The sequence below is a fragment of the Misgurnus anguillicaudatus genome, chromosome 15, assembly GCF_027580225.2.
Source record: "Misgurnus anguillicaudatus chromosome 15, ASM2758022v2, whole genome shotgun sequence".
In the NCBI taxonomy this organism is placed as follows: domain Eukaryota; kingdom Metazoa; phylum Chordata; class Actinopteri; order Cypriniformes; family Cobitidae; genus Misgurnus; species Misgurnus anguillicaudatus.
This window is the reverse complement of record NC_073351.2, coordinates 20574251-20597024: the sequence shown is the minus strand read 5'-3', so window position 1 is coordinate 20597024 and position 22774 is coordinate 20574251. Positions and strand designations below refer to the sequence as shown.

At 37.0% G+C, this 22774-nt stretch overlaps 1 protein-coding gene and 1 long non-coding RNA gene across 5 annotated transcripts in view; one reads left to right on the top strand and one right to left on the bottom strand.

The window, feature by feature from the left end:
* The window catches only part of LOC129419615 (uncharacterized), a 353983-nt gene extending 340498 nt beyond the window's left edge, over positions 1-13485 (bottom strand). The window contains exons 1-2 of one of the 4 annotated variants that reach the window (XR_012357709.1): positions 13061-13485; positions 1739-1808 (exon numbers count right to left, since the gene is read on the bottom strand). This is a non-coding gene — a long non-coding RNA (uncharacterized lncRNA). The remainder of the gene's footprint in view (positions 1-1738; positions 1809-13060) is intronic. The other 3 variants (XR_012357711.1, XR_012357712.1, XR_012357710.1) reach the window with 3 other exon arrangements.
* Positions 13486-13680: 195 nt separating this feature from the next.
* On the top strand, positions 13681-21640 carry LOC129419613 (arrestin domain-containing protein 4). The gene is made up of 7 exons (XM_055174777.2): positions 13681-14198; positions 14344-14410; positions 16693-16840; positions 17574-17676; positions 17918-18174; positions 18394-18553; positions 20703-21640. The coding sequence occupies exons 1-7, from the start codon at positions 13958-13960 to the stop codon at positions 20750-20752; spliced, it is 1026 nt and encodes a 341-aa protein (XP_055030752.2). The 5' UTR covers positions 13681-13957; the 3' UTR covers positions 20753-21640.
* Positions 21641-22774: the final 1134 nt, after the last annotated feature.

Genomic DNA, 22774 nt, shown 5'->3' with positions numbered 1-22774 from the left:
CTACCCGCCACAGCCGAAATCTACGTGCATTTGGCGGGTGTTATGTCAAGCCCTGGTCGCGTAGCCTAATAGCGCAGACAAATTGATGCAAATTCTGAAAAATGACAGCATACACTGTTACTGTTACACAGAGGTATAGCATATAGCTACTGTACAGCATGATAGAGAGGGAGAGAATGCGCGCGTGTGTGTGGGAAAACACTGCACGCAACATGACAGAGCGCGCATTCAGTGAATTAAGCCGGACAGTAAAATATAATGTGCGCACTCAATTGGATAATTTTAAACGCGCAGACACAGACAAAAAGACATGCCATCGTAGAAATAAGATAAATATTACTTGAGGGCTATTTAGTTTGTTTAATAAAATAACAAATTGTTATCTGGCGCTATAAAGAAAATCAAATAAAATATACTTGACCTTCAAGGGGGGCGGGAGGAGCCGTTAGGAGGGCGGGGCGCCCCCCTTATATAATGGTAGGGGAAACACTGCATATGCTAATTCATTTCACATGACTGCTAGACACCACTCGTTTATGTACAGCAGAGAAAATTTCTGAGCCAGAGAACACAAAATCCCCTGCTGAGATAAAGTTAAAATCTGCATTATGGGAATACTTTGGGTATCACAAAAATGAGCGTGTGTTGTCCTTAAGGATGGATATCCAGTTTGCAAGAAATGTGGACAAAGAGTGGCTGCAAAAGCAGGAAATACGTTAAACCTGTGCTACCATATTCGCAAACACATCCCTCTGTGCAGATAAAGGTGTGTTTTGTTTATAATTTAAAGCAGTATTATTTCCGTGATGCAGAGGGAATCCTGAAATCCAATCGGCCATAAATCGGAAACGGATGTGTGTTTAATTTTTGGCCGATCTGTTTTCGGACACAAAGCTGTTCTATAAATGCACCTCTGAAGTGAACTGTCTTGAGAAAAGTCTTGATGACATTTTCTTGTCGTTTAATATCAGTATACTATATTGCCTGATAAAGCGCTGTTTATAAGCGCGCATGTCTGTTTTGTTTACATGTGAACGCTGGTAACCTCTCGCTCTCCGTCTCTTTCTCTCAAAACACTAAAGCACATTTAAGTGATTTATATTACAAGTCAATTTTAAGTTGATTATACATAGGCGATATCTAAAGAGAAATCAAATTGTTCAAATGAGTGATGCAGCTTTATTTCGTCTTTTTTATTCAAAAGGTTTTTTTTCTAAAAAAGTTTGATATAATAAACCAAATGTTCAACCCAAAACCATATCTGTTTTCATTCATTTAAGGGTCATTATAGCTGATGATAATAAAAAAAATAATAATTTTATAACATATACCGTGAAACTACGAACACCATGATAGTTTCTGGGACGATTATCATACCGTCAAAATTTCATATCATTACAACCCTACCAGTGATTATTCACATCCCTAAAAACCGAGATGAGAAGGACATTTGTGGCTATAGATGAGAAGTGTCAATTACTATTTACTTTAATATATGCAGCACTCACTTTCACAAAGATCAATTTACCAGTCAACATATTCCAATGCACTTCACCATGACCTATAGACAAGCCCAAATTTCAAGTGCCCGTCAAGGACAAGCACAGCCTTGTGTGCGTTTTTGTTACTAACAGCCTGTGCTATTTGCTTGGATGAATTTTAATGATAGAGAGCACAACCTATTTGATATTGAGATGAAATAAAACAAATAAAACATTGAGTGTTAAATAAAACTTACCACAGAGGTTTTGCTCGTCCCTGTAGACCACATGATGTGACAGACAGCACTTGATCGTTTTTCAATCCGCCTGCAAAACAAATGCTCTTGTTATGTTTAATTTTAAGTTATATTTACATTGTGTAAAATTACCGCAATAACCCACACTAAATTCATCACCAGAACATATTAACATAAGCCTTTTTGCTTATTCTGCTATAATAAATAATGTTTATATATGTAATAAAGTATGTATATCTAATATACAAATTATACTTTTTTGGACATGCACATTATCTGTTGATTACTCTTTTGGTTTGGTGCATTTAGAGACCAAATGGATTTTTGTTGTAAACCTTAAATAAAAGTAAATATTTTAGATTTAATTTGTAATATTTATAGCTTCCATCCTCTCGGATCATTCATTTAGAAAGTTCATTCTGCATATTTTTTTCCAAAGAAGTTCCGCAAAAATAACAAAAAAGTCTGCATGTTCCATCTGGCCCATATAGATAATATTCATGAAGACTTTTGAAAACGTTTTTAGTCTAAAATATAGCTGTTTTCAGATAAAAGTTTTGGTCAAATGAACTCTAGTTAAGCTTACAAATTTTATCATGGTAAGGTCATGAGGCAACCAACGAATGAAACAAGAATTTTCCTGCTCCGTTCTGATCCATAACAGCCATAACAGCCCTATAGCATTGAGAATAACTTTGTTAATTACTGTGCTTGATGTTCAATTAACTATGCAATGGTGATCCCTCCCTGAGCCAGTACTGATAACAACTCTCAGTCATTTGGAATTTATGGAAATTCATTAAAAATGCCGACACCTGAGCAGATTTCCAATGAACCCCAGGGGATAAACTCATTTCCTCCCCTGTTTTCCCAGTTTTTTCTCCTCAAAGCCAGCAGTTACATTATAATGCTTTCACACATGCTCATTTTACCCAATGGAGTATGGAGTATGTGCAGGTATACATGGAAACTTAACCAGCAAACAATAGATGTTGCTTTCATTTTCCTGCTACACAAAGATGTCACTGTACACATTTTAGCCTCCCACAACATCCAAACAATCCCTCAGTGGTGTGCTGAGGACATTTTTTGACTGAATATATTCAGACTTTATAGAAATTTCACTTATTATCCTCAAAAATGTTCCAAAATCTTTTGTGCAAAATTTTGATGGCCACATTCAATGAGGCAATAACAAGAATTTCTGTGTATTCTGTGTGCCGCTTATATGTTTCCATGGACACGGAGGACAGACAGTTAAAAAGCAATTATTGGCTAGGCAGAGAGAAATTCACCTCTTTGTCAGGATTTCATAACAGCTGCAATAACACTGGCCTCCACGCTAATGTGAAACTCCTGAATGAATCTGCCTCATATGAAGGCGAACGTATCCTCTCTACCTCTCCGAGGACAATATATGTTCTCAGGTGCCAAATCAGGCTGTATTATATTTAGATTTTTTGCATTGCCGTATTATTATACTAAACTTGTAAAAACGCAGGTATGGATTTTTTGTTTATCTTATCCTGACATTATTCAATTTTACAGTACGTCCAATTGCTCAGACAAGACAACAGCTTGAGGTATATCCTTACTGATCCCATCAAATCAAATGTGTATCCAAACTGAAATAATATGAGGACGTAATCTCTCCCTCAAGGAAACTAATTTCACCACCCACCCCTCCAAAATTTTCCGATTGTCTCTTTTTTTGGTTAAGCTCAGGTTCTGACCACCAATAAAGCAGTCGACTGCGTTTGCACCATTCCCCTCCTCCAGTACTTTTAAAGAACCCACCTGAACGCCGTAAATCCTACCTGAGAGTGACAGTCACATTAAAATGCCATTAAAGTGTGAAATAGGAACGAGGCATGAAGGAAGGTTTAACCCCTGAGCCGCATCTGAGTTCTCTTGGCTTATACCGTTACGACTTCCTTCCTTTTCTACTTTTTACAGGTTGCCTTTGTTCTATTTGCACTGGGCCAAAGGAAACATGTGCACATTTGGGGCGGGTCGTGTGGGGGCCGATGAAAGACGGCAAGGTTGGGTGTGAGTGCATTAAACGGGCATGTCTACCTCTGTTCTGCCATCACTCTATTTACTATCTGTCTGTTAGCAACTTCACCTTTTGCTCCACGCATGCATGTCTATGCAACAGGGGGATGATACCACGGTGCACCTGAGGCTCACTGTAAAAACAAACCGCATTTATACGTGCCAGCATCTACGAAAGAAACCAAACAAAGGCGCTGATTTTGGGGATTTTTCTCTAGTCACTACAATAGTAAAATGATACCTGCAGTATCCTGCTACATTCATTCATATTTTGATTTGAATACGCTAGTGACTAAAAGCACTGTGGTTTTACTACAGGCTCTCAAGCTGCGCTCTTTCAAGAGGGAATGACACACTGATCTAAAGCAAGACCCTGGCTTGTGTCGAGTCAATAAGACCGAAGACATTAAAACTGATGAGTGTGTACTTACACAGGTTAGGGCTCACCGAGCACATGCTGCTTGAATGCACTAAATCAATCAATACAAGTGCACAAAAACAAACAAGCCTGAATCTCATCTTTACTGCTTACAACTCTTATGACTTTTACTCAACACAAAATTGCAAATGAGAACATGCACATTGTGTTTTTACACTTACACATGTTTTACTTGCTAATAATAATATTTATAATAATAATACTTGACCTATTGTTTCATCCATGGGTTTCGCTATAACACTTTTTTTTAATCAATATTTTCCTACTCAGCTGCATGACATTTTAATGTGTTCCTCACAAGATTAAATAATCATCTCATCACGATTGTTTGACCTCATCACGATGATTTCAGATCACCGCAATGATTGCACATCTCTTTAAAAAACACAAGGGGGAGCTGCATCGCCTGTATAAACAAGACCGTTACAGATGGCACTCCTTAAATGACAGTGTAAACACGAGACATTGCAAAGCCATTCAATATAGTGTAAAAGAAATGCTTTTTAAAGAAATGCTACAAAACTTTGATAATTAGTATAAACTGCCAGGTAAAACATTTGCAATTCCTAATTTAGGGAAGTAAAGGATGCTATTCCTAAGGATCTGTAAGGAATTGATTTTTTTGCAGCCACTACAGATGTGGTCCAGTACTAATATGACCTTAGTAAGATTGGCTACTATTTAATGCCTAATCTGATATAGAAAGTTTATTTTGATAGCATTCTTATATCTTATTTTTCAGAGACTATTGTGTTTATTTCTTATGAACAATTTTCAGTTTTTGAAAGATATATTCATTAAATAATTACTTTTAAATGTGTGTTATGTGTGAAAATTATTTAATGAACAAACAAAAAAATCTATGAGAATTAAATGTCAAAGCAATAAAAAAAAAGGCAAAAATCGTCACAATTTATTAGACAATTAACCGTCAGTTAAATGTCATAATCGTGACAGCCCTAGTGCTCCTAGCTCAGTGGTAGAGTATTGCGATAGCAGTGCAAAAGGTCATAGGTTTGAACCTTGTGGCACTGTAAATCACTTTAAATGAAAGTGTCCGCCGAATGCATATGATGAAATCATTCCACATTGTTAGATCAATGTTTATAGTGAACTAAACAAACTTTTATTACAGACATTTTGTTTATCTTGTAAGATTCCTGAAGCAAATCCAGTTGAAACCACTGTGCTAGGACACATAACTGCACTTAACATTTTAATGTGGTCTGAGATTAAGATAAAAGCTTTCCTGATGCTTTCTCACATTAAAGTGGAGTGAAAGCCGCTATCAAACCATTTAAATACCCCTTTCCCACTTCAACCACCCAACTGCGAAGTTACAGTACAGTATGGTCATGCGTGTGTGTCTATAGGGGGGCATAAGAATTCTTTCCTAATTAATTCCTCTGCCCTACGTAACCCTCACACTATTCGTAATCCAGAAGGGAACATCTTTATTGATCTTGGGAATGCTTGAGTAAACTCCCAATGCTTATCTCAGCATAAAAAGCATCTCTTGTGACGAGCCCCAAATTAATTAGATGACAATCACTGTTAACAATGCACTGCCGACATCACAAAATTTGCACTGGCGCTGGCAGTGATAAATTTCAGCTGCTCGGACAGGGACAATTTACAGCCTTGAATTAACTCTTTCTATATGAGCAGATATTGTTAAGTGTGAGTGGGATACACAATTATGTGCATACAGAATCTGTCAAAGCATTGCTTGAGCTGTTATTAAACTGTAGATAGCAGGGTAAAGCCTGGTTATATTATTATAGCAAGCTGAAAATAATGATGTTGTAAACAATGATATTTGTCTGCTATATCATAAAGAAAACAAGGGAAAATTTATTGTAATGCTCTGCCATTCACTAATACTTCCACAAGAGGGCAGTGGACATGACTTTCTACAATTTTCTACATGATATCTGAAAAACTATATAAAAATAAGCTTGTGTATAGAAATTATTACCAAATTTGACCAAATATGAAAAAAATACTTTGAGTGTAAACAATCATTTTTCATTTATATTTACAAATTGCTTGTAAAAACATTGTACGGCTGTTATTGTGCTGTTTTTTAATTATTTCTACTTTATTTAAATGACAAAACAATAATTTGCTTACAAAGTTATGTATAATCAAAGCTTTCTATATGAGAATTACTTTTGTGACAAATAAAGTGCAATAAAAAATTTAAATGTTTAAATTTGCCATTTTATTATTGTTGAACCCCTTAAACCTAGACAAAAAGAAAAAGCTCATAATTAGTCCATTAAAGGCATGCTTAGTAAATATAATACATAATAATATCAATAGCTGACATGACATAACAACAGAAGATGATGTGCTAGACGGAGATTACATTGTCTGTCATAAAAATCTCCTAACACGCACTATTTATAAACTAAAGGCGAATGTGCACACGCCTAAGAGACATTTTGGCAAAACCTTCCCCTTATAAGTGTCACAAGTGAGTCATATATTCTGACCACACATTACAAATTTTCAGCTTCCAACGGCTTAACACGCCATCTTTTCAAAAACAACAAAAAAAATTGTCGAGCAACGGTACAGTATTTTTTTGGAAAGGGAGCATAGGTGAAGGCCAGGGGCTAATGGCAATGAGGGATTTGTCAGTCATCCTAACATTTAATAATCCCTGGCTCTCCATTTTCTGCTGTTTGTTTATATTAACCTCTGGCTGAACCCACTTTAGAGGCAGCCTCTGTGCCAGAAAGTTCACTGAACATTCAGCATGGAAGCGGAGAACATGTCATCTCGAATCTATTAGCCCACAGGGGAGACTGCAGCAGTCCACACACCACACACGCACAACTTACACACACTCTAGGTAAGTTGCAAACACTCACATTTTCTGTACTGATGGCGCCTGTAACGGAGATTATTGCATGCAATGACCTGATTCTGACCTCGCTGTTTTGCTCTTGCCGAATAATCCTATCTCGCTGTTACTGCCTTCTACCACATTCAGCACAGTTTCCTGTGGCACCTACCTGAACGAGTTTAAAGGATTACTCAATTTTCTTAAAAAAATCCAGATAATTTACTCACCCCCGTGTCATCCAAAATGTTGATGCATTTCTTTGTTCAGTCGAGAAGAAATTTTTCCTCAATTTAATAGACTTTATTGGACCCCAACAGTTTACAGTTTAAATGCAGTTTAAAATTGCAGTTTCAACGCAGCTTCAAAGGGCTCTAAACAATCCCAAACGAGGCATATGGGTCTTATCTAGCAAAACGATTGTCATTTTCGGAAAGAAATATTAAAAATATGTACTTTTAAACCACAACTTCTAATCTTGCACCAGCTGTGTGACACGCCAGCGTGAACTCACGTAATTTGTCATGACGCCAAATGGTCACGCATGATGTATGCGAAACTACCGCCCCAGTGTTTACAAGTGTGGAGAAAGAGGACCGTTCCGACGTTGTTGTATGTGAAATAGTGGTGCACCGATATATCGGCCGATGATGCTTGCTATGCTTCTCAATGAATTACGGTGTAATGCCAATGTTTCCCACAGCATTTTGAGAGACTTGTGGCGGTGATGACGTCACACGCTATTTAGCATATATATGTGATGTCATCATGTGTTTGCGTTTCATCGAGTGTTGGCACCTGAAATAAGTTTCACTTCTACTCTTTGATCGGTCAAATTTTCCATATTATCTGTTTTGTTGTCAGACATAAACATAAATAAAACGATGCTCTTCGCATCATTGTGTTATTAGCCTTATTTTATTTTAAATATGAGATAAAACCCTGTTGTTATTACACAGACAACTACAGAACACGTGCCCTTGCACAACGCATCATAGGGAGAGAGAAAGCTCTCACATAAAGAAAACGTGTGTGTGTGTGTGAAACACTAATGCTAACCTTTGTTTAGTCATGATAAACTAGATCAGTCGTCTTCTCTGTCAGTAACATCCATGACTGGTGACGTTTACGCGAAAAAGAAAGTATAGCTACGGAGAAACGGACATTCAAGCACCGCCACCTTTTCACTGTCAAGAGAGAGAGAGACACGCGCTGTCGAAGCGCTGCACGCGACACGAGAGAGACAGAGACAGACAGAGAGGGAGGGGCGCGCTGAGCGCTCGCAACAATGAATTTAAGCCGTTTTAAACAGTAAAATATACATGTTAATGGGAATCATGGAAAATCTATTCGTGGCGGCCAGTGTTGATTCCGTGGCGGTGCGCCACGAGTAAATCAATGCATGGGGAAACACTGAATGCCGCTACATCCAAAAGCAAGAAGGCGCTCTCGTGCAGAAACTCAATGGCCCTCATTTATCAAAAGTGCGTACACCAAATTTCCAGCGTACACCTTGCGTACACCCAAAACCACAGTGACTTTGAGATTTATCAATATGGACGTTGGCGTACGGCACGCTCAAATCCTACGCCAGCTCAGGAGGTGGTGTACGCACATTTTGAGTTAGTGCAGAAATGCGCAAAAACTTCCTAACACCACAAAACCCACTGACAAACTAAAATATATGATATATTATGACCCACTGTAAAAAAAAACATAGTAATTATAAACTCAGTGTTTATTTTTATGCAACAATGTTCAATGTTTAATTTGTGAGACTTTACCAAAGCATTTGATTTGTATGCATATGTATTCCTTCAGTTGAGAGCCTGGGCGCTTTACCTGATGTTTCAGAGCGAGCATGTGAACGGAGCTTAGTGGGAGCGGAGCGTTGAGCGGTGCGGTAATATTACCATCAAAGCGCCTTCCCGAAAATTCCGCTCCCTCAGCACCGCTCGTTGAACCCAGAACGCCCTTTGATAATTTGCTAGTTCGAGAATCTGTAAAAACGTCTAGCAATAAGTTATGGAATTTAAGCCTTATACATGAATGTAAAGTAAAAATCTAAGTTAAGATTGAGCAGGAAGAAAAAAATTGAAAGGGACTGCGGAGAGACTGTAAAGAGTTAGCAAATATTCTTCCTGGAATCTGAAGCGGCACATTGCAAGAAAGCACAAGGATTTGCTACGAAAACATGGTAATGCAATAAAAGGTAAGCTAGTTACGTACCATTCGATGATAAATAAATACAGATGAGGTAAGGTAAAATGCTTGTGTTGAATGGAGCCGTAAATCCGATCATGATGACATGCGAACAAAATTATGGCCACAAATTATTTTTTATGCTACATTATGGACACTTCTTTTTCTTATTTAGTCTAAAGTATGGCCATATTTGTTCCCAATATTCAACCGTTTGTTCCTTGAAATTAATTATTATAATATTTCGTAATTACTATTACAATTATTATTACTTCAAATTATGAATTAGCTTAGTAAAACATGTGGATGTCGTGGAAACAAATTGTTAATTTGAATTATATCTGGAGCTCCGTATCGAACTGGATCTAAGATACAGCTAACAAACAACTGTATATAAATACAGAACAACACACTACAAAAGTTACTACATCATTTTAAAATATTATTTTAAAAAAATTAACTGAACCATTAAGCAGACATAGAATTTAGATGTAGGCAACAGTAAATAATAATAATAATAAATAATTATTCTTCTAAATATCAATTAATAATAAAAATAATAATAAGAATATTACAAATTGTCATCCAATTATTAATGTGTCTTTATTCCCACTCTTTAAACTCCCAAATAAAACAATTTTGTTTCTTTTCACTTCCCCGGATTCTCTTCTTTGCCGTCTTTCGTGTGTCAATGTCGTAAAATGAGGGCGTGGGGGAGGCGGAGACTTGAATTTATATGGGCTTGTTATTCTAATGACGATCGTTTTCGGCCGCGGCATTTATGAAGGGCAGATATTGCGTACACCTGAATATCAACGGTACGCACAGTTTCATAAATCAGGCGGTGAGAGGAGTGTAAGCATAATCTTACGCCAACATATACGCCCGTTTCTACGCAAGAATGATAAATGAGGGCCAATATGCGCTGTAGACGAAGAACCATTACACACGCAGCTATGACACGCAGCTCCAAGAAATGGCTTAAGAATATATTTATATTGCCGTTCTTCAAACTTTTTCAGGTATTTTCATGATAATAAAGAATACGTATAATGATTATTTTTGACAAGTGTGGCGTTTTCAAATGTATGTATGTAATGTAATGTATGTAAACGATTTAAACTAACAGTGATTTCAGATCGATGAGGACTTACTGATAAAAAGCCATAGTACATGAAATAGCTGTGAATAATATCGGCTGTGCGATTCAGAATACTTTCCGGGCACATATTATTAGTGTATATCGACATTTATCGGTGCACCCCTTATGTGAAATGATACTAATTCATGTCTTTGTGTAAGTTTATTGTTTAAAATGGTCCACAGATGTGCTTTTCACATATGTGACCAGTCACGGAAAGTAGGGACACAAGTCGGATCTGGGGCATTTTGAGTTATTCTAAGCTTTCCAACGATGTGTAACACATGGAAATCTGATAAGATTTGGAGAAGTTGTGGCCATTTGAATGTAACACATTCAAGAAAGAGAATGCTGAGAAATTTGAGAAAGAAAAAAGTTAACACTTTCCCTTTTCCCTGGCTGGAGAGACAATAGGGCTCATTTACATCTCATTTAGCTAAGCCATACCCCCTGTAAAGCCGTTTTGAGATACAGCTGTTCTAGCAGCATATGTAGTATTTTATTACAGAAGTCCGAATGACAAAATGCAAAAATAAACAGGACTTTTAACGTTACCTTTGTGGGGATCACAAGTCGAATCCAGTCTGTTTCAGATGTGTGAATCATCCAATGATTTTTGTCCACAAATGCGTATAATCCGAAATATAGATATATAGTCTATTTCGCATGAACTTCTGGTAATACAATATAATATACAATCTGAGGACTATTTACATCGTAACATGTAAGGGTATATCAGATTACACTCCGGTATTTACGTTCCGTTAAACACATGAACCCGCCTTCAAAGTTTGTATTTAAAATAATAGATAATCCAAAAACAGCACAGTTGAAAACGTGAAGTCCTTAAGAGATGTTACCAATCGCTCGCTCGTTCCTCCATCAGCCAATGACTTCATGGAAAATATTGATAGACAAAACATGTAGCCAATATTATATAAAGAATACAAGGATCTCTGTGTAACTTCTGTGTGTTTGGACAAATAGCCGCGTCACTGACTTTATGGGGCGCCGCAGTCGGATGACGTCAAAGTACCGCGAGAGCGAGTCGAAATTAAACTACTCCGTAAGATTTCTTAAAGAGCTCTCGCGGTACTTTGACGTCATCCGACTGCGGCGCCCCATAAAGTCAGTGACGCGGCTTACGTACGATGCGGTTGACTGTTATTTGTTCCGCCCCAGCTTCTTTTATATTTATTTTGTTTTGTGCGCCCGAGCTTCATTTACAGTCTGGGGAGACGCACGCTATAAGTTTGAAAAAAAATAAAATAAAACTAAGCAAACATGTCTAAGGGACAGAGCAGCCACGTCACTACAGTCACGTGACTTCACGCTCGAGCCGGAAGAGAAGACAATGCTGAATAAAGTCGTAATTCTTGCTATTTTTGGACCAAACTGTATTTTCGATGCATCAACACAATTTTACTGACCCACTGATGTCACACGGACTACTTTGAGGATGTTTTTATTACCTTTCTGGACATGGAAACCGTACATAGATTTTCAATGGAGGAGACAGAAAGCTCTCGGACTAAATCTAATGTTAAAACATCTTAAACTGTGTTCCGAAGATGAACGGAGGTCTTCCGAGTTTAGAACGACATAATGGTAAGTCATTAATGACATTATTTTCAGTTTTGGGCGAACTATCCTTCTTCAGTAGTCACGCTGTTCCCTTTGGGGGCGGAGGCGAAAACACAAGCTTATCCAGTATGTAAATATACACACAGACAATGACGCCCCCCGCTGCACGCTAGAATCTCCGGAAAACAAGCCTATTTAACCGCAAAATGTACGCTTTTAAATATACATAAACTGCTATCTCAAATAAGGAGAGGCTTCTTCGTGATCTCAACTAACAGATTCTGCAATAAAACGAAAATCACAAATTTTGAAAAAAAAAAACCTTGTTTCTCATTTTCTCGAAACTTGTGCTGCCGACTTGTGTCCCTGGTTTCCGTGACGGGTCACATATGTAATGCGTGACTTTTCGACATGCTTACGCAATTATGTGAGGTCGCACTGGCGCGTCACACGGCAGGTGCAAGGCGACAAGTTGTGGTTTTAAAGTACATTTTTTCTCGTTTTGCTAGATAAGACCCTTATGCCTTGTTTGGGATCGTTTAGAGGCCTTTAAAGCTGCATTTAAACAGAAACTGTTGGGGTCCAATAAAGTCTGTTAAATTAAGAAAAATCCTGGAATGTTTTCCGCAAAAAAAAAACGTAATATCTTCTTGTCTGAACAAAGAAAGACTTCAACATTTTGGAAAACATGTGGGTGAGTAAATTATCAGGATTTTTTTTTTAAAAATGGAGTAATACTTTAACACTGATTTTCCACTGTCACTGATATGATCTTAAATACTAAAGATATTCGCAGAGATGGCTTTTTGATTTACATTTGGAATGTTATTCTGCCCGTGAAAAACTTACATTTAATAACTTACTTAGATTAAACTTACTAAATCAATATTAAAGATATATATAACCATTTATATGACCAAATTTAGGAAGCTTTGATTTGTAATTAAACTAGTTCAACAGGTGATGACGAAACATTGTTGTGTAAGTGAAAACACTAAAACACGAAAATAAAACTATAGAAATATGATTAAAAGCATAACTAATACGTACCTTTCATCGGTTCATATGGTTTCAGGGACCAAAATACTTCAAAGAATTATAACAGCTTTTCACTTTCCCACAGAAATTCTCGACTTTTTGGTGGTTTGCAGAAATTAACCGAGCTGACTGACTTAATGTCAACGCATGATGTGTGCAGAGCGCGCGAACGTGGCACGTGGCACAGATAGATATACGACTATAATCGATACCTGAAAAAATACTGTGTGTTTGACTTACATCTTGTTCATTGTCATTTGTTGTCAGCATTTCCTACAAAACAAAGGAATTTTTTTTTCAAAGGAATCAAATTCAGAAGAGAAGTCACGGTGCCATGACGTTTCATATTGATGAATGATGCGGATCATTCAGTCCGATTTGCGAACCGATTTGTTTGTTGCAAATCTAAGCATCACCAGTTGAAGGATCATATTTACAGCCAAATGACGTCAAAGTACCGCGAGAATGATCCGAGAAATCATACGAAGTGTAATTTCGTCTCGCTCTCGCGGCACTTTGACGTCATCAGTCTGTCAGTTCTAGCGGCGCCTTTTGTGTAGAATGCTTGAGTGACGTGTGAATTCACTAGGATTTGAGCTGATTCAGACGTATCAATTCACCGAGAAGAACCAGTTCAAAAGAATCGTTCACTAATCTGATATAAACAGCGCGTGCCAGACGCTGCATTGAGGTTTGCCGAGAGTGAGTAGTTGAGACAATTGCGTCTGGGATTTTTTTTGTTAAACTGAATGTTGGTGTGTATTGTTAAGTTGTACTGTTGCGATTTAAGGTTAGATTAACTGTAACAGCAGTTTCAACATCAGAGTTACAGTTAGAACAGGCTATTGTAACGATTATACACCAAGTCCATTATTAAAAAAGGCGCTTTAAATTAACTTTGAAACAAAGATGAAACAAAAAACACTGAATACATTGGCTGTGGTTTTTAACAACGAGCAGAAGATTTGTTACTCTCCTGGAAATGTTGTGGCTGGACGTGTTTTACTTCAGCTATCAGCACCCACCAAAGTTGAAGCCATTGAAGTTTTAGTCAAAGGATGTGCTCGAGTGCGTTGGCCTGATAAACTGTCCCAATGTTCACAACAAAGAAATCTTCTCTCCTTATCCAAGACACTTGCAGCAGCAACAGGTAGGCCTGGCCCAGTGTATCAAGATTACACTGAACATATTTTCCTTAAAGTCACAGTTCATGAATATCTTTGATTAAAGTGTGGTGGTGTTTTGCTTATTAAACTATTAATGTGTTGGTATATTTGATACAATTATCTGATTAGGTACCCAAGACCTCATCCTTGATTGTGGCTTCCATGAATTCCCTTTTAAACTGGAGTTACCACAAACGTAAGTGCAGTGTTTGTTTTCTGTATTTTTGATACATTATCTTGGCTATATTGTCACGGTACATTGTTTCATATTTTTTAATGCATATGCAGTACAGAATATACAACAATGAAAATGTATTTATATTGTGTGATCTTAGTTAACCAAAAATGTAAGTTCTGTCATTGGTTTGAACTCCAGAACTGAGTCAGTTTATTTTATTAAAGGGGACATATCATGAAAATCTGACTTTTTCATGTGCTATAATTGGGTCTCCAGTAGGGATGCTCCGATCGATCGGCCGATAATGGCATTAAATGACTCGATCGGTACTCACTACATTTGGCGATCTCGTGAACCGATCTTTATGTTTACTTTTGTCATAAGAATCCTGAATCCGGCTGCAATAAGAGATAATTTTTTTTATGTAGTGCAAGTATTTTTATAACCCGTTGCTCAAGTGCGACGTGCAGATTTGGATTTCTCTCTCTCCCTTTACAGATATATGTGTATTTATGGAAGACGCTCAACAGCGCGACGCGTCTTCACATCCCCATCAAACAGCGTTTACAACACATATCTAATGCGGACAATTGCATCCTCATGACAAAAGTTTATTATTTGCATGCGTTTTAAAGTTTTGATCGTTTAAACTTTTATTTTTATCACAGCTGCTCTTGTCTGCGTACACCCGCCACGCGCACACAGCAGCCAGTCATCAATGCACGTGAACAGAGCGATCTCTCTCACGTCTTAAGCCCGGAATACACTGCAGGATTTTTGCCCTCTTATAAGATCATTAACTTATCACACTGTGCGACATGTATAGTTTAAACTCGGGTACGACAAGCACGTTAACTGTACGATGATGACACGGAAGCTTCGGCGGCTGCGTCACACGTTAACGCAACATCACCAGCATGCCCTCGTGGTAAACAAATACCAGTGCGCAGGTCGTAGCAGCAAACACACTGTGCGGTGATCATGCCGAATTTTCTGACACCGTCAGAAAACTATCGTAGGCTATCTTTGGACGCAAGACCGGAAAAACGTCCGTCTTTGAACCTCTCTCATTGTACGACATAGGTCCACCGATGAAGAGCCACGATCACAGAAATCGCAACGATTGTTTCACGATGGCAATCTTTTGTCTGGGACAGCCAATTATCGTGCAGTGTATCCCGGGCTTTAAAGCTACAGTAACCTAATTCATCTCTCAATAAAATCACTCTCTGCTCTTCACTAAAGAACTGCTGTACTTCATACGAATGCGTGTATATTTAATTCATACAGTAAAGACTGTGAAGTGCTTTATTTTCATTACTTTTAAGAGACATAAACCTTTTTAAAGAGATATTAAATATCTCTTTGCCAAATAAATATTTTTGTGCTTATTTATTTGATTCTCTATTAAAACAATAATATACTTAATTACTGCAAGTAATATAACAAAGGCAACATTATATTACCTTATCTAGAAAAAATGTTAACAATTACAGTCATCAAAGAGCTTGCATCAGCCGGAAAAAAATCGGTATTGGTATCGGCCGATCATGAAGATAACAAATTGGTATCGGTCGCAAAAATCCTGATTGGAGCATCCCTAGTCCCCAGTGGTTCTATCAACCTAGAAAATGTGTAAAAGAACAACCCAGTAACTTAGTTTTGGTAAACCATTCTCTGCAAGAATGTGAAAAAAATAGGTAATTGAAATTTGATAATACCGCCTATTAATCTGCACTATTCAACCACAGCACTGCCATTTAGATCAGCAGATTTGCATTTAAAAGGACACACCCCAAAATGGCACATTTTTGATCACATCTACAAAGTGGCAATTTTAACATGCTATAATAAATTATATGATATTTTGAGCTAAAACTTCACATACGTATTCTGGGGACAACAAAGATTTTTTGACATCTTAAAGTCTTGTGAAATATCCCCTTTCATTTGGGGCAATTTTAAGAACTAAATTTAAACAATTAGTTGGATTCACAACCACTTTTCATACTTTGATGATTTGCATTATTCAGTAACCATTTTTTGCCCATTTATAAAAGTGCCTATTTATTGTAACTTCCCCAAAAGAAGTTACGAGTTCAGTAAAAATTTAAAATTCTCTTTGTTTTCTCTTAAAAGAAGAGAAATCATCTGGGTTAGGAACATTAGGGGTGAATAAATCATTGCAGAATTTTCATTTTTGGTAATCTGTATCTATTAACTGCATTTTTACTTTTAAAATAAACTGCTGTCTCACTCGCTCCAATTCAAGATGATGAACTCTACGTTATGTGTTATAGTCCCTTAGTTTCCTCTTTCATTGGAAAACATGGCTGTGTTTATTACATGGCGCAGGCAGTTCTCAAGTTGCCCCATCATAAGAATCAGTGTGTTTCCAGACGACTTTTTATCATCAGTCACACTGATGTCAATATTCCAGCACTAACAGTGAGTATGCCAAAACGATCTTCCTTTATATTTTGTCTGACTTCAGAATTCTAAAGTAAATTGTGCCACCATTTCACATAAATAATAGTTTTTGAACAAAATTATAAGCTTATGCACACCTTTTACGTAGTGTAAATTTTAAACATTTTATCTTTAAGTTAAAATGTAAATGTAAAAGTATCACGCAAGAAGCTGAAATGAAAAGCAGCTTATTTTTCACACAAGCGCATGGTTGAAAAGATTTTCTCATAAGCCTTTCTCATAAAGGAGGAGACTTGAATCCAGGTGCTCCGTAAGTTTTTTAATGACTTTGGCTCAGAGGCTTGATTTGGACAGATGCACTCTTTAATGGAAGAGTCAGTGTCAATGAATTTAACAGCAGCTGAAATGATACAAAGGCTGCTTTTCCGGGGTAGCTGAGAGATTCTGAGTATAAAGTCTTCAGGAATTCCTTTGTTGTAATGCAGTTTTTATTTATACTTTATATCAGGCACTGAGCTCAAATAGATGTGCATATCAGGCCAGTATAAATAAGAATAAGTGGTGTTTTTTGTGTATATATTATGTACACTTACATTTATGCATTTGGCAGACACTTATATCCAAAGCAACTTACAGTGCCTTACAAAGTATTAAAAAAAATGTTATCAGTATTTGTGTGTTGCTTGGATGAAAGGTTTTTATTGCCATTAGAAAACATCCTCCAGACTGCTGACCCAAAGTTACATTACAGTCTCCAGTGTCACAAACCTGTGAGAAGATGATTGGACGCTGGATATTTACTTCAGGTCCCATCTCTCTGACTGTCAGCATAGACCGCAAGGGTTATTGCAATGGTAAGGAAAAATTGGGATTTAATCTCATGAATTTTGTACAGTAGCTTTCAGGCTGTCTCAGGGTGACGGTACGTTTTCTGAAACGCCACAACATTTTCACCAAACCTCGGATTACGTGTAGTGAACATTCTGTAATGTAATGTAATATTGACAAAAAAAGAAAACAAGGTAATACTTTGCAAATAGTTTGAATATTATTGATCATATAACACAATTTGATTTCTTTCTTTCTCTTCATAAGGAGAATCAATCCCAATTTCTGCTGAGATTAAGAATGGCTCCTCTTGTCTAGTTGTACCAAAAGCAGCGATGTATCAGATTCAGACCTATATGGCCAATGGTAAACGTAAAATCTTCAAACACAAGGTTGCCAGCGCGAGAGGAAATATTGTCCCATCTCACTTCTCTGACAGATGGAGTGGAAATGTGTTTATGATTCCTCCTGTATGTCCCTCCATTCTCAATTCAGACATTCTGAAAGTGGAATACCGTCTTGCAGTGAGTAGTAATGATTACTATAGAAAGTCACGGGGCTTTATAGACATTTTTCTATTTAAAATTTGTCTATTTAAAACATACTGCATGCTAACCATTTTGATTTCTTGTAGCTATAATGTACTTCAGAAACTTTGAAAAAAGCTGTGCATAATACAGTATGTAACTTGATTGATTGAATGAATGAATGAATGGTTCTTTTCTGTTGTTTCATTTCTTTAGGTTATAGTTCAGATATCGGGTACCAAAAATCTGAAAGTGGAGTTTCCAATAGTAATTGGTACCATTCCTTACAGAGGTCCTCCTCCCAGTGGCTGCTTTAGCATAAGTAGCTATTCAAGTGCGGATATGAGCTTCCTAACCCCTCGCCTCCCTGATGAAGGTACGGTAGCTAAAGTATGGTGAATATGGTAACCAAAACATTTTGTTTGACATTTCTGTACTTTGTGATTCAGTTGCAAATCTGTGCCTTTTGCATATTTAATTTACATGATGCAAATATTCTTTAAAATGCTAGTAATCCGCTAATTTTTCTATTTTAGAATAGAATTCATGTATATGAAAATTAGTGTAAAACTGTAAATTATGATATTATCTTGCACAACACACATACACTCACCTAAAGGATTATTAGGATCACCTGTTCAATTTCTCATTAATGCAATTATCTAATCAACCAATCACATGACAGTTGCTTCAATGCATTTAGGGGTGTGGTCCTGGTCAAGACAATCTCCTGAACTCCAAACTGAATGTCAGAATGGGAAAGAAAGGTGATTTAAGCAATTTTGAGCGTGACATTGTTGTTGGTGCCAGACAGGCCGGTCTGAGTATTTCACAATCTGCACAGTAACTGGGATTTTCACGCACAACCATTTCTAGGGTTTACAAAGAATGGTGTGAAAAGGGAAAATCATCCAGTATGCGGCAGTCCTGTGGGGGAAAATGCCTTGTTGATGCTAGAAGTCAGAGGAGAATGGGCGACTGATTCAAGCTGATAGAGGAGCAACTTTGACTGAAATAACCCGAAATAAGTCTCGATTTCTGTTGAGACATTCAGATGGTAGAGTCAGAATTTGGCGTAAACAGAATGAGAACATGGATCCATCATGCCTTGTTACCACTGTGCAGGCTGCTGGTGGTGGTGTAATGGTGTGGGGGATGTTTTCTTAGTACACTTTAGGCCCCTTAGTGCCAATTGGGCATCGTTTAAATGCCACAGCCTACCTGAGCATTGTTTCTGACCATGTCATCCCTTTATGACCACTACCCATCCTCTGATGGCTACTTCCAGCAGGATAATGCACCATGTCACAAAGCTCGAATTATTTCAAATCTGTTTCTTGAACATGACAATGAGTTCACTGTACTAAAATGGCCCCCACAGTCACCAGATCTCAACCCAATAGAGCATCTTTGGGATGTGGTGGAACGGAAGCTTCGTGCCCTGGATGTGCATCCTACAAATCTCCATTAATTGCAAGATGCTATCCTATCAATATGGGCCAACATTTCTAAAGAATGCTTTCAGCACCTTGTTGAATCAATGCCACGTAGAATTAAGGCAGTTTTAAAGGCGAAAGGGGGTCAAACACAGTATTAGTATGGTGTTCCTATTAATCCTTTAGGTGAGTGTATTTGTATTATTGTAAGCATTTACAAAACATTTAATTTTCAGAATGTCACATCTTTAAATAAGGAAAAAGAAATAATAGAAAACCTGAAAATATATAGAAATATATATGGTATTATTGCATTGCATTACTGCTACTATCTATACATTTAAGGCACTATTAAGGAAGTTTGTATACTGAAATTGTGTGTCAATGTATGTGTCAAATATATCCGTGATTATTGATTTATTAATTGGGTGATTTGGAATCAGAAACACTTTTCTGTAAAATACATCTCTTTTCAAAATACAAAAGTAACATTTGCTCAGATGCAAAACCATGTTAAGTGCATCTGAGATGTTATTGAGTCAATTTTTTTTATCATTAATGGACTCTATGGATTTTGCCAACAAACCGGTATTTCTGAATGACTTGAGGCCGGGATTAAGTGGATTTAATGCAAAAATATATCATTATTTCATTTTTGACAGAGGTGGCGTTTAGAGGCTTTTGCATCTAAGCTCCTCATATGTTGTTTTTTATATATTTAATTAGTTACGTAGCAAATACATTTGGATACATCTTCGTTCTAGAACATCATGTTAGCTAAACACTGTATGTGACATTTCTACGCTAGATATGCAACAAAACTAGATTGATATGTTGTTATAACGTTACACTTTAAACAACAGAATACCCACTGGTATTGCAATTTCATGTAAACTGTCAAGAAAAAAGACTAAGATAGTACTGTCATTCTGGATGAGAAATGGCATCAACCAAAATGACTGTGGAAAAACCATAACCCATAACTTTTCATTAACAGTAACAATTTAACATAATTAGTTCCTATCATTATGAGTAAATGAATACAGTAATGTACAAGAAAGTTATGTTTTGATTTCATTGCCCTGACAGCTCCTCCCAGCTATGCAGATGTTGTGGCAAGTGAAGATCCTCTTTATTAATCACAACCAGACTTTGATTTCACAGCCTGACTTGAATTCAGCGGTTCTGCTTCCTGCCCTTTATTTTGGAGGTCAGTGATTTTTTTTTTAATGCATATATTCACCCTGACTGTTACACCATTGTTTTCTTATATTTTGTGTCATGGTGCCTATTAAACAATGGAGGTTGAATTAATGCTGTTTTGTGGCGGAGAACAATGTACATTACATGGAAGCACCATTTTCAAGCAGTTAATCTATAACACACGCGTATTCTTGGATTTGTTTTTTCTCTACGGTACCATTTTTCAAATGTTGTTAAATTTGACCTCATTTGTGGATTGCGATTGTTTTATCTTTTGTTTTGATCACAACCACGTTATGGATGATGTTGTCTCCCATAGCTAATTGTGACCAGGAGCATAGGTCTGATCTGCTTTGCAGATTGTTCTGATTAAGAACCAACTATTGTACTTGGACAACAGGGTCTGTTTGATATCTAAAGGGATAAACCACAGTTTATTGTGTTTTTGGTGGGTTTGGGTTTAGTTCATGGCTTTAAATTATATAATTAATTTGTTTTTGTTTTCTGTTTAAGTGGGTAGTTATTGGCCAGAAAAACTGCAGTGTGGACCTTTGTCAAAGGCTATGCATGACTAGTATAGCTTGATAATTATTGGATTTTGTAAAAATTATTTGTTTTGTCACTGGGATGCTGCTTCAGTTTGCTTATATTATGTTTTGTCCAAACTGAGATATCAGAAGCACACTGTTATATATCATGTTTAATAATGTTTACATGGTATATTTTCACTGCTGTTTTTTGTAAATACAATGTATTTATACAATGTTTTTATACTGTTTTAAAAACATTCAGTCTAGCAATTAAAATAAAAAATTGCACAACAACAGCTTGTGGCTTTTCTAAAATTGTAGTTTTAATTGATTGCATCATACAAGCTGCACGCCAAGGCTTGAAGCAGATTTCATGCAGCAGAACAACTACATTAGCAAAAATCTTAGGATCTTTATTAGATTGATTAGCTTGGCATTAAAATGAAGTAGGTGAAATTCACAACATTATTAAACTAAGAGACTGATATCCATAGCAAGAATTTTCTGTTTTACTAAACATAAGTTTGCAATTTTACAGATATTCATGCAGTATATGAGCAGAGCAAGTTTTGAGTTGTTTTAACAAAAATCTGACAGTCAGTTGTCAAAGTTTACACTAAAAGTGTTACAATCCTAACTGAAATAATCATAAAACGATCATAAATCTAGCAACTTCCTGATACACTCTAAAAATGGCTGGGTTATTTTTGACCCATAATGGGTAAATATTGGACAGAACGCATGCGGAGTTAAAAACGACTCAACTTTGGTCCCGTACACACTGCATATTAATTCGGTTGTCACTTCACCTTTTAATGCTTAATCCTGTTCTGTACACACACAGTTCAGTAATTTACGGGACTCACAACCGCATTCTACAACGAATTAACTCCCGCAAAAAGCAGGTAGTGACAACCGAATTTACAAAAACTCTGCACAGTGTGTACATAACCGAACTGAACAACTAGTTGTTAATCAAGTGTTTAAACGTTTATCATCTCTCTTAAAAAAAAAAAAAAAATGCTTGGAAGAGGAAAAAGTCTTCTGTATGCGCGGTTCAGAAAATGACAGAGGCACAAGCGTTTGCTGACTAGTGTTGCCAGATCTTGCACTGAAAAAACAGCGAACAAGAAAAATCCAATAATAAACTGAAATAAATCTAAATGCTTTACCTCAAAAATCAAAATATTGGGACCGGCACCCTCACACTTTATTAACACCAAAAACTTGATCGCTTCATGAGTCAAAAGCCATAAACGGTTTAGCGCTAAAACGGTATTTATGTACGAAAAGACGAGGACCTGGCAACACGGCAAGACCGCGTGCTGTGAGCCTCACAAAAGCGTAAAATACACAACGCCAAGACGGAGGTTTATTGCAAAACACAATGCGGTTATTTAATGTTAAACTATGATAAGCACCCAAGAC